Source organism: Candida albicans, chromosome 1 (genome assembly GCF_000182965.3).
Source record: "Candida albicans SC5314 chromosome 1, complete sequence".
NCBI lineage: Eukaryota > Fungi > Ascomycota > Pichiomycetes > Serinales > Debaryomycetaceae > Candida > Candida albicans.
The window spans coordinates 2,445,293-2,456,416 of record NC_032089.1 but is presented as its reverse complement, the minus strand read 5'-3'; the positions used below and the strand labels follow the sequence as shown (position 1 = coordinate 2,456,416).

General features: G+C 33.5%; 9 protein-coding genes and 1 non-coding gene across 10 annotated transcripts; 4 read left to right on the top strand and 6 right to left on the bottom strand. All coding sequences in view use genetic code 12, as the record gives it.

Annotated features, from left to right (window-relative positions):
- Positions 1 to 780: 780 nt before the first annotated feature.
- ARL3 (Arf family GTPase) lies at positions 781 to 1,548 on the bottom strand (the record flags this gene model as incomplete). The annotated part of the gene is made up of 1 exon (XM_708809.2): positions 781 to 1,548. The coding sequence occupies one exon, from the start codon at positions 1,546 to 1,548 to the stop codon at positions 781 to 783; it is 768 nt and encodes a 255-aa protein (XP_713902.2).
- A 409-nt stretch (positions 1,549 to 1,957) lies between these two features.
- Positions 1,958 to 2,047, top strand: CAALFM_C111180CA. Its single transcript, XR_002086371.1, has one exon. It is a non-coding gene; the product is annotated as an uncharacterized ncRNA (small nucleolar RNA).
- A 131-nt stretch (positions 2,048 to 2,178) lies between these two features.
- On the bottom strand, positions 2,179 to 3,492 carry WBP1 (dolichyl-diphosphooligosaccharide-protein glycotransferase; the record flags this gene model as incomplete). Its single annotated transcript, XM_708810.2, has 1 exon — positions 2,179 to 3,492. The coding sequence occupies one exon, from the start codon at positions 3,490 to 3,492 to the stop codon at positions 2,179 to 2,181; it is 1,314 nt and encodes a 437-aa protein (XP_713903.2).
- Positions 3,493 to 4,013: 521 nt separating this feature from the next.
- On the top strand, positions 4,014 to 4,319 carry CAALFM_C111160CA (ubiquitin-related modifier; the record flags this gene model as incomplete). The annotated part of the gene is made up of 1 exon (XM_708811.2): positions 4,014 to 4,319. One exon carries the CDS (start codon positions 4,014 to 4,016, stop codon positions 4,317 to 4,319), a length of 306 nt encoding a protein of 101 aa, XP_713904.2.
- A 29-nt stretch (positions 4,320 to 4,348) lies between these two features.
- Positions 4,349 to 5,044, bottom strand: CAALFM_C111150WA (uncharacterized protein; the record flags this gene model as incomplete). The annotated part of the gene is made up of 1 exon (XM_704949.1): positions 4,349 to 5,044. The coding sequence occupies one exon, from the start codon at positions 5,042 to 5,044 to the stop codon at positions 4,349 to 4,351; it is 696 nt and encodes a 231-aa protein (XP_710041.1).
- Positions 5,045 to 5,369: 325 nt separating this feature from the next.
- CAALFM_C111140WA (mannosylinositol phosphorylceramide synthase regulatory subunit) lies at positions 5,370 to 6,839 on the bottom strand (the record flags this gene model as incomplete). Its single annotated transcript, XM_708814.2, has 1 exon — positions 5,370 to 6,839. The coding sequence occupies one exon, from the start codon at positions 6,837 to 6,839 to the stop codon at positions 5,370 to 5,372; it is 1,470 nt and encodes a 489-aa protein (XP_713907.2).
- A 305-nt stretch (positions 6,840 to 7,144) lies between these two features.
- Positions 7,145 to 7,846, bottom strand: FGR16 (U4/U6-U5 snRNP complex subunit; the record flags this gene model as incomplete). Its single annotated transcript, XM_708815.1, has 1 exon — positions 7,145 to 7,846. One exon carries the CDS (start codon positions 7,844 to 7,846, stop codon positions 7,145 to 7,147), a length of 702 nt encoding a protein of 233 aa, XP_713908.1.
- Positions 7,847 to 8,577: 731 nt separating this feature from the next.
- Positions 8,578 to 9,606, top strand: CAALFM_C111120CA (uncharacterized protein; the record flags this gene model as incomplete). Its single annotated transcript, XM_708816.2, has 1 exon — positions 8,578 to 9,606. One exon carries the CDS (start codon positions 8,578 to 8,580, stop codon positions 9,604 to 9,606), a length of 1,029 nt encoding a protein of 342 aa, XP_713909.1.
- Positions 9,607 to 9,943: 337 nt separating this feature from the next.
- On the top strand, positions 9,944 to 10,318 carry CAALFM_C111110CA (tubulin-binding prefolding complex subunit; the record flags this gene model as incomplete). Its single annotated transcript, XM_708817.2, has 1 exon — positions 9,944 to 10,318. The coding sequence occupies one exon, from the start codon at positions 9,944 to 9,946 to the stop codon at positions 10,316 to 10,318; it is 375 nt and encodes a 124-aa protein (XP_713910.2).
- Positions 10,319 to 10,413: 95 nt separating this feature from the next.
- CAALFM_C111100WA (acireductone dioxygenase (Ni2+-requiring)) lies at positions 10,414 to 10,950 on the bottom strand (the record flags this gene model as incomplete). Its single annotated transcript, XM_708818.1, has 1 exon — positions 10,414 to 10,950. One exon carries the CDS (start codon positions 10,948 to 10,950, stop codon positions 10,414 to 10,416), a length of 537 nt encoding a protein of 178 aa, XP_713911.1.
- Between the last annotated feature and the right edge of the window lie 174 nt (positions 10,951 to 11,124).

Genomic DNA, 11,124 nt, shown 5'->3' with positions numbered 1-11,124 from the left:
GGAATAGGTCTATTATCCACATTGTCTCTGAACATGTCTTCTCTTCTAATTACACAATGCACTGTGCATTAAATTAAATTTCAAAATTAACATCTTAAGGAGTAGAGTATGAAATAGCAATATAGCAACTGTGGAGATGACAGGTGAGTAGTGTTTAATCTAGTCAGTTTATGATGAAACTACCTACTATAATATTATTTTCAGTGAAATGATCTACGAAATATCTCCTTAACAACGTGTATGACATCAATTGAATATGTTGGGTACGACCGCAAACAAGATACCGCAAAAAAAAAATCAAAAATTATATATTGCCGATACGCTCCATCGTAGCAATGCAACCGCTCATAGACTACTGTCCGAAGATTCTCCTTGTTGTAATTAATATCTTCAAATTCTATACGCTTGAGTTGTGCATTACAGTAAGGTCTACGTTGTGTATAATTTTCAAAAGTATCAAGGATAGGGTAACAGCAGAGTTATGCTTTGCGGAATACAGATTTACTGACAGGTCTTCGTACCTGGTAAGCGAACGGAACAGTCTAATTCTATCCCGCGAATTCCAACAACAAATGTAATGGTTATGCAGCAAAACTAAATGATCCGCTGCATGACGTCGTTGAGTGATTTCTGAACTAAGGGAATCCAAACTGTTGTTCTTCTCTCTCCCCTCTTGAATTCAGAGTACCTTTCTTTTGGAAGGAGTGAGAAACGTAAAAACTATTTTCGAAAGTATCGTAAATGTGTTAATTGCGATTCTATTGTATTTAATCTCTATTTTCACTTATACTCAGGCTTTTTGTTACGTTTGTTGTAAATCAATCGCGTCACTAACCATTCTAAACTTTCTTGCAATCCTTGATTTTCCAAGACCGACACTGGCAATAACTTTGAGTCGGTAGCTTCCAATTCGCTGACTAATTTGATAAACACCCCGGTTTTGAGAGAAACCAAATCTACAGCCTGCGGTAGATCTTGCTTGTTTGCCATCATTAGTATTGGCACATTTACTGTTCCGTCAACATTGCTGTTGTCGTTGTCGTTGTCGTCGTCGTCGTCAATCTGCATCCAAATATCGTCATGTGCAATATCAATCAATGTTTCATAGCATTCCTGAAACCTTTCAGTATCAGTAGAATCAATTATAAATATGATGCCATGGCATTGCTTAAAGTACCTGGACCACATATTCCGCAATGATTTCTGTCCCCCTAAATCCCAAAATTTCAAATTTATGTTTTTAAATTGTGACGCTAAGGGTGAATCCGAATCCTTGGACTCGAATTTTATTGTTGTAGTGTTTTGACCAACTGTGGGTAAAATCCGTTTAGATTTGATCACATCTGATGTTGATCGGGGTTGGTCGTCACTGGTGGTTGAGTTCTTGGATAATTGATTCTTGTTTGCTGATTCCGTGGAGGATGAATATAATAACTTCAAATGTTCCAAGAATGTCGTTTTGCCTGCATTGTCCAATCCTAAAATAAGAATATTGTATTGCTCTCTTTTGGTGTATTGAGTGTACAACGACGATGCTAGATGAAACATTTAAAATGCAAATTATAAGGTACGAATATCGGTTAGCAGCAAATTGAATGGAATGGAACACAGTATCTGAGCGAATTCAATTAAGTGTGAACCTAGATCTGAGATTACGTCTATAAGTTTAGTAACGGATATATTTTGTGTTGTTGTTTGTTATCGAGGCAGTTCTAATTTTTTTTTTTCCAGTTCAAATTTGAAAGATTTGAGTTTTATTTAGGGTTTTAATTCTCACCATCAACATCTTCCTTTTTCTTTAACAATATATAAATCAAAGAGGAAGGAAAAAATAAAATTTTTAACTCATCATATTTTTTTTTCATTCTTCTACCTCCTTAACATGTTTACATGATATATACTTTTGAATAGTATGTTTAGCATATATCTTATATTTGCAAACTTTTTCAAACCCCACAATTATGATGAATAACTTAGATAGGGACAACTGAGTATTTATACATTGAAGACAGTTGTTTCATAAAGATAGTAGAAAACATATCTGAATTTTTATTAAATTTTCCATTCGTTTGAAAAAGTTTGTTGCAATATAATAACCCCAAAAAAAACCACTGTTACTAACATAAAATAGAATTCTATAATCGAATCAATATATTTTTTAAAGTGTATTTAAGTCAACTATACATTTTTTTTGGAATAGTTTGATTTGCCGATGTAAATGTAAGAAACAACAAATACAAACCATGCAATAATTACAAACACGGCACTAGCAACGTATAACCAGGAATTTGAAATATCCCATGATCTTTTGAATTCATCGTTTGCGAAGTGTCTCACGGTGACTACTCTTTTGTCAACTAAATAGGATAACCCAGGTCTCTTGTAGTCCAATTCAAAGGTAAACATACCATGATGGTCAGGAACAGTAAAGTTAACAAAGTAGGCATAGGTATCTAATTCTGTACTATTACTGATGGCACTCACTGGGCCAAGCGGTTTCAAGTTTAATCTTTGGTAAGGATCCAACATCTTGAAAGACAATTGTAATTGATCTTTTTCGTCTTTAACCTCAAATGGGATCCACTTTCCATCGACAAATTCAGATACTCCAATAGTGTAAATTGCTTGATCTTTAATTCTGTACAAATGTGGATTTGGTTTACTTGGTTCGTCGGCTTTTATGTGCTCCACAAATTGCAACTTCAATTTACCCTGTTGTTGGAAACACCATTTATACAATTGAGGTTCTGCCAACAAGGAATTGGACCCAACCCAAACTAATCTGGCATTATTCAAAGCTTCGAACCCAACTGCCAAATAACCTTGCTCACCAAAGGTCCATGTTTTGTCAGCATCAATCGGTTCACCAACTTTGTTGGTGTATCCTGTTGCTGAACTTCTAACAATGGGGAAGATTAATTCATTGTTCGAAATCAAAGCAGCATTACCATCGTATTTGGTTACAGACAATTCTTGAACTAATCTATTTCCCTCGACAACATTGTCACGATTCAATTGGACGACACCATTTTTGCTGTTGAAATGATCAATGTACTTGTAATTCTTTGGCGATGGGAAGACACCAAGCTCATTTAAGAATCCTCTTAATCCATCAGGTAAAACACTTTGTGATCCACCAACAACAAAAATGTTACTATTTTCATTAATGAATCGTAATAAATTGTGCAGACTCAATGCCTCTTTAGATGTAATAGTTTTCTTGGATGATGGAAACAATACAAGATGCTCGTAACGAGGGTAGTCATCAAAAAACAAATTGATATCTTCGCTGTTGTAATCACTGATTTTCACGTCAAACTTATCTGACAAATACTCTATGAATTGGGCAACTTCTGGAGTCAAAGAACTTGTGTCATTTAATGGAAGCAATTCTGGATCATATAACACCAATGCATGTTCAACATCAAATCGTGATGCATTGACAGTTGTCCACAATAAACACACTAAGAAAAAGTATAATTGTTTCAACATGATAATTTGTGACAAAAGTTCAATGGATTAACAAATGTTGAATATAAAAGTTGACAGTTTAGTTTTCACTTGTTTGGCGTTACACTTTTTTTTTTCTTCGTTTGTTTCCTTCCTACCAAAACTCAAATTCACTCAGTATTCTTTTGCTGTGGAAAAAAATCTCTGTTCCTACTACGTGTCTCCAAAATTAGTTAACAAACAGGTTTCGAGCACGCTTATAATTATGTGCAGTCGCGAAGCTAACAATATTAATATGCTTATAGTATTGGAACATTATCAACCTGTGTTATAAAAGTCTAACGAATGCCTTCTGAATTATTAAAAAATATTAAAATGCTTACATTTGAAAAGTTTCTTGTGATATGTATGAAAAATTGTAAGTGACAATTAAAGACTGTCAATTCTTAAATCGAGACAAAAAGATTGATTGGCAAAAAAAAAAAAATGAATTTTTACACCCGTGAGCTCATCTGATAATTCAACCAGATTAGTATTCATTGCAATAGAAGAGGGAGAAAAAAATGGCAATCAAAATCAAAGTTGAGTTTTTAGGAGGTTTAGATATAATATCCAATTCAGTAAGAGAACACAAATGTGTGATACCATTCGAAGAAGGTGAAGCTACAGTTGCTGATTTGATAACCTACATCACCAAGAATATAATATCAGATCCTAAGGATATTCCCGTATTTATAGAAGATGGGACCGTGAGACCAGGTATTTTGGTTTTGATTAATGATACCGATTGGGAATTAGAAGGTATGGAAGAATATGTTATTGAAAGCGGAGATGTATTTACTTTTACCAGTACATTGCATGGGGGTTAAAGTATAGTATTATATATTATATCACATCACTATATAGGTATTAAACGGCATCCTAATAAACCTTGTCCGTCCCAATTATCCGACGGAATTAGTTTCAAAGTGATTCTTTCTTCGCCTCGTTTCAAATCGACTTTGATTTCTTCATTTTGTTTCGAACGAACTCTTGACACTAAACTGCCTAACTTGTTATTATTAGCAGCATGAATGTCGTCATCAAAAACAATTATTTGGTCTCCCTCTTTCAACCCTGAATTGAAAGCAGGTCCGCCAGAGACTACTTCTCTCACTTGGGCAAATGGAATGTGGTACCTTGATGTAGAGGATGTAGTCAGTTCTTCTTCTCCTGCCTCTATGTTGCTTTCTCTTCGAGTAGCAAACTCTTGGGCCATCCTGTCATCTAATAAATGTATAACTTTTCTATCATCATTTCTCAATCGAATAATTCGGATTCGTAGTAATCGAATAGTGACCACATCAAGATCACTTCTTGGAAATCCATCAGGCGTAACTAATGGAGTATCCATATCGGCATTGTACTTGTGTCTCAATAAGTCAAATAATATATTTAATTGGTTTTCTATCTCATCCTTGACATGTGAAAGTTGTATGAAATTAAGAGATTCGAAATCAATATCGTCATATTCCTTAAATTGTTCACTATCCAAATTCAATGATCTCATTAAGCCTTGAAAAGACCCACTAACATCCAGCTCATCTACTGTCATGATATCAATAATACGTGTGTATATTATTTAGCGTGATTGAACAATGTAATTGAAAGAAAACCAGCTTAATGAATAAGGCTGTTGGTTTTATTATTTGAATGGCAAAATATTGAATTCGGGTTTTTTTTTTGCGGGTTGGTTTGTAAGCTCCAGAAAAATTTTGGCCCTGAAACATTCTAAGGAATTTGGCATTAACCTTTACAAACACTAACATTATGAGAACTTGGTTTAAAACTATTTCCAAAGAATAATAATGCATGTATGTATGTCACTATAAAAATAAAGTCTAACTAATCTAAACAAATTAATTGTTAGTTTGTCTTTTTTATCGGTTCTCTTCTGTACTTAATGCAAATGAGTAAGTACTAACCGCATCCACTTCATCATCCTCATTACCTTCACTGATTTCCTTCCATGATGCTATTGTTAACATAACAAATCCTACAATCACAAGCAAGTCTCCCACTAATTGTTGGAACCCCAACTTGTTTCCGAAAACCCACCATTCCACCAACCCAATCAAAAAGATAGTCAATAAAGAACTAACAGATGACAAAACTGGACTTGTCAATGCCATCAAAGATAAAAATGACGCACTAAATAATAAATTGCTCACTATGGATCCAGAAATGTATAGCCAAATGGTGGTAGTGTTGTCGCCATAGTCGAATAAATTAAAATGATGAATGTGGAATACCTCTGCAAAGATTAAAATTGTAACGAGAATGGTCAAAGTATATATCCCAAAGAACCCCATGACAAAATTTGCAAATGTCAGTTGACGTCTTGGTGTAGTGATTTTCGATAAATGTTCTGGTATGCAAAGGTATTTCTTATATAAAACCTCATAATAACCATAAAGTACCGCTCCTGTTAATATAAGTAAATTTCCCCAGAATCGTAAGGGATAAGGGTTTTCTTCTTTTGGTTGATCTTTGCTATCATCTCCGGAATATGCAACAATAAACACCCCAGAAAGAGCTATGATGACAGAACTTGCCTTTAACCATGAAAATTTCTCATTTAATAATGGTATAGCAAACGCATACGCTGTGAATGCGGAACAATTGTAAATAGCCGTAACATCTGAAGGATATGTCATAGACATTGCACCGTACCACGTAAACCCAGCAAGGGTCAATACCACTGTAATGATAAATGCTTTGATAATGACATATCTAATGGAAGGAGTAGCAATAAATGTTTTAATACATTCACGAATGGAACTAGAATTGGAAATGTGCGGATTCTCGTCAATGAGTTGATTCAAGTAAGTCGTTGATCTATCTCCTTTGACATTTGACTGGTAGATCAAAATCGACGTGTGATAAACGTTATGAAATTGTTTGACTATGCATTTTTTAAAGTAGGTAAAGTAGTTGATCTGGTGCAAGGGAACCTGCAATTGGTTTTGTTGTTGAGTTGAGTCACCTTCATTTTCCAACAATCCTGAGTTAGAGTTTAAACGTTGATATTGAATACCTGATCCAACACTATTGCTTATAGTTGCCTCTTTATCTGTTTTCTTCATCTTCAGTGTCGTTCTCCAAAGTGACACAAAAATAATTTGAATGGGCCATAAGAGCCACCAGGAACCATGAGTGACAGCTAGTAACACTACCGGTTCCAGAAATTTCAACTTGTATGCTTGTGATGTGAATTCAGTTTGAAAAACAAACAGTGTTAATGATACAATAAATAATATTACTATAAATAAAATTTTTGTTTTTGAAACCGCATGTAAGCTAGCTTCTGAATGTGCATCCTGGCTTTCTAGCAAGTTTGTAATAGCCATGTTGTATCAAATGCTAGATGTTTAATTGCAAATCTGGAAAATGAGTAAAATTGGCCTTTGTCAAGAATACACCAAAGAAGTAAAAGAGAAAGAAGTTCAACATTATATGACGAAATATTTTTTTTTTGTTGTTTTACTTGCTTTATTATTTTGTTTGTTAATGTATGTAATAGAAACTTTACATGCTCGGGCCATGCACGCGTAGAATATTCCCTTTCGAAAAAAAAAATTATTTAGACCCCTTGAAATTTTTGCTCCTGAACATTAATATACACCAAGAAGAGACAGACAACCAACGGCTTCCTCTAATCACTATCACTTTCATAATCATTATCTTCTTCTTCGCCAGCATCTTTCTCTTCTTCGCCAGCATCTTTCTCTTCTTCGTCACTGACGTCAATGTAATATTGTCTTGGAGCAAGTTGACCACGCTCAACAAGCGTTGTTCTTGGTATTAGTCGTGGTAACATCAAATCAATTACTCGTTCATTCACCAATAATGTATCCACCCATTCGTCAATAAATGTGATTTTATAATGAATGGGCAATTTCTGTGAGTCAAACACTGGCGTTTTCAATTTTATTCGTAACTTCCGGAAATCTTGAAAGTATTGATCAAATATGGAATATACTTCCTGACTTGGATATGTTAAGCGGATGTAAATCAATGTCAATGCCGTGAGGTACTTGAACTCATTAAAATCAAGCTGGGTCAAATATGTTTTGATTATCTCTTTACTTGGTTCAAGTTCTAACAATCTGAATAAACACGATATAAAAGTGCTTGGTCGGTTTGAAGAATCTGTACCTCCAATGTAATGTACATGTTCGATAATAATCGGTAGTATTGTTGCCTCATTACTCAAATATAAATGTTGTTTGTAAAATAAGGAGTCTTGTATTCGATGTCGAATAATCGGTTCGATTAAATTGGACTTGTTTATGGTATACCGTTTATCTTGGTATGATGCCTGTTTCTTGTAATAAGGTGTTGTATTTTCAGTCATGGCTTTGATGACACTAGAAACAGTTGTTATGTCTACAAATTGACTTCTATTTATTTTTCAGTGGCCCAAAAAAAAAAAAAAACTTCCTAAGGACTAACAAAATAAGAAGATCTGACAATCAAAATTTGTGATGACACAGTTCAAAAAAAGCTTCTAGAAAGGTAGTATAATATATAGAGGTAATGATGTATTGTGCAACTGACATGGACTGCTTTATTGTTTACTTATACCACTAGATAGAAAGCATTTACAGCTCTGGGTGTATTTTAAAATTGTAATCGTATGATCACAATCAATTAATATCTATCCGAGACCAATTTGTCTCACAAATAAACAAAAAGATTTATACAAAGAAGTAATTCTATTTACCAGCTAAGATAACAGCCAATGGCTCGTCCTCCCACCTCCAATACAAAAAAAAAGAACGAAACACAAAAGCTATAATAACAAAACTTGACCAAATGTCGTTTTAACAGTACTTTCAATAGTTGAAATTTCGAGATTTGTACTTCCACATGATTAATGTTAATGAAATTCAACTCTACGATATTTTTTCCCTCTTGACAATAATAATATGTAAGTTTTATTTGAGTGTTTCTATTTTTTTTTTCTCCTGCCTCTCTCCTATATAAATACTATCTATATATAACTTGTTCTTTTATTTTTTTACAAAAGTACAAACATATTCACCTTCCATTTCTGTTTTTTTTTTTTGGTATAGTTATTCAATAATGTCATTTAAGTTCCCATCGTTTGATTTTAAATCAATTCAAGAATCGTTACCATCAGTTGATCAAGTCAAAGAGTCTTTCACCAAGACCAGTGATCAATTGAGCAAATCAATTCAACCATACACCACTAAGACCACACAATTGATCTCAGAACAATTGAAACACTTGGAGCAGTTGGCTAACAATACAACAGATGACATTGATGTCAGTGAGTTGCCACAAGATTATTTGCAATTGGAATCAAATTGTGATTTGTTGTTGAAATTGTACACTGATTTAATTCAAACCACCAATGAAACCTATGGTAAAGTCAGTTATGATTACCCACCTGGTAACTATGCCATCAACAAGATAAAGGACGCCAATGTCAGTGGTTTGATTGGACAAAAATTTAACCAATTGAAGAATGTTTCGTCACCTCAAGAATTGGAAAAGGTGTTACTTGGACAAGATGTCGATGCTGAATCTAAAGATGAATCAGGAGTAGTGAGTATTCAACCTACTTCACCACAATTGCCAAAAACCTTGTTTGGTCATTTAGCTGAAATATGTGCCAAACACAGCGACGAATTGAAATCTTCAGAACACCCATTATCATTTGCTCTTTTACAAGTTTCATCAACTTATCAAGAAATTGCTGTTGCCAGATTAGATCAAGATAAGAAGATTATGTCTGGATTGAATGCGGAATTAATTAGAACATTGAATGAAAGTTTTATTAAAGTAAATGAGTTACGTAAAAAAGTTTACGCAACCAGAGGCGAATTTGATTTATTAAGAAGCAAATACGAAAAACTGGATCCAGAAAATGAAGAGTTAATCGCTAAAGAAGATGGGTTTGTTAGTGCTACCGAGGTAGCTGTGGTGGAAATGAAAAAGTTATTGAAACCTTCTAAAAATATTGATTTGTTGAAAGTTTTAGTTGCCGCTCAAAAAGATTATTTTGAAGTTGGTGCTAAGAAATTAAAGGAAGTATTAGATAATTTGGATAAGATTCCAACTACTGGTGAAGAAGAAGAGGATGATTAATTTTATCTATTTAATGTGTTCTTGTTTTGTTTCGATTCCTTTGCTAGTTTTTTTTCTCTATTTCTAGTTTCAGTTAATATATTTAAATTATATTTACTTTGAGATTACTATGTAGATTGTTTGTGTCGCTGAGTATCCTTTGGAACACGGCTACTTAATCAATAAACGTAGTGTATGCTTGGCGAAGATCCTGGAAGAAAAATTTTGGTGAACTACCACCACCACCACCAACTTGAAAAAAAAAAAAAGAAAGAGAGTTTTTTTAAAAAAAAAACCATCATTTATGCATTGATCTAACAAATACCCAATAGTACTTATAAAAGATAACCATTCCCTAATGTCGACAACAAAACCTACAGCAACAGACGAACAAAAATCACAAGTCTTGCAACAAGAATATAACAGATATCAAGAATTAATAGCGGAACTAGACTCCCAATTGAACACCATATCATCACAATTACAAGAACATCTTATAGTGGATCAATCATTAACATCAATTGCTCCTGAGAAAAGAGAAGGTCGTAAATGTTTTAAAATGATAGGTGGAGTATTAGTTGAAAAAAGTATTGATGAAGTTATCAAAATTTTGAATGATGAGATTACTCAGTTGAAAACCGAACGTGAAAAACTAAACAAAGAGTTGACTGAAAATAGAAAGAAATTGGAAAGTTGGATAACTACAAATAAAATCAAAATTGTGAAAGGTTAGTTTCATAGATTGTTTAAAAAAACAAATAATTTATACTAAATACCACAATAGATATCGAAAACAAAAAGAACAAGGTAACTAAAATAATTACTATTCTATACTGCAATAGTCTTAGCATAGAGTTCACGAGCTTCGGTATTTTTTCCTGTGTCTCTATTGATAGCTTCCCATTTAGGTTCATCTTTAAATAATCTAACTGCCTTGACGTGTTTTGCAGCATTAGTCAATGTAAAACGATGATAAATTCCTGCTGGTAAAATCAACAAATCGTAAGGTGATAATTTAGCTCTAATCCAACGATCTTGTTTATCTCTAACATCAAAATAACCTTCACCTTCAGCAATATATCTAATTTCCTCATCTTCATGATAATGTTCTTTGTAAAACTGTTGCATTTTGGCATTATAAGCATCAATATCATTATTGAAGGCTGGTAAGTTTAAAGTAACAACATCTCTATTCTTGTATTCTCTTTCAGTAGCCAATGCGTCTAATTCTTCCTGGGTAGTAATGTACTTGTAAATAACACCAATTTCAGCTAGTTGATCAAAACTAACTGGTTCTCCTGAATTGTGATCTTCAGTAAAATTTTCAAGTGTATCTTTGTTATCATGAAAATAAAATTCGACCATTTTCTTTTAAATTATGAATAGTTATAGGTATTGGTATATTGAATAGTTGATCTTTAAAAGTATGGTGGTATACTGTGGAGGAGGGTTCATTTTCTCTTTTCCCTCAATTTTTTTTATTATGGGACATAATATAGAAGAAGCCATGTGCTTCCAGGATTGAGAAAATCACCAAAG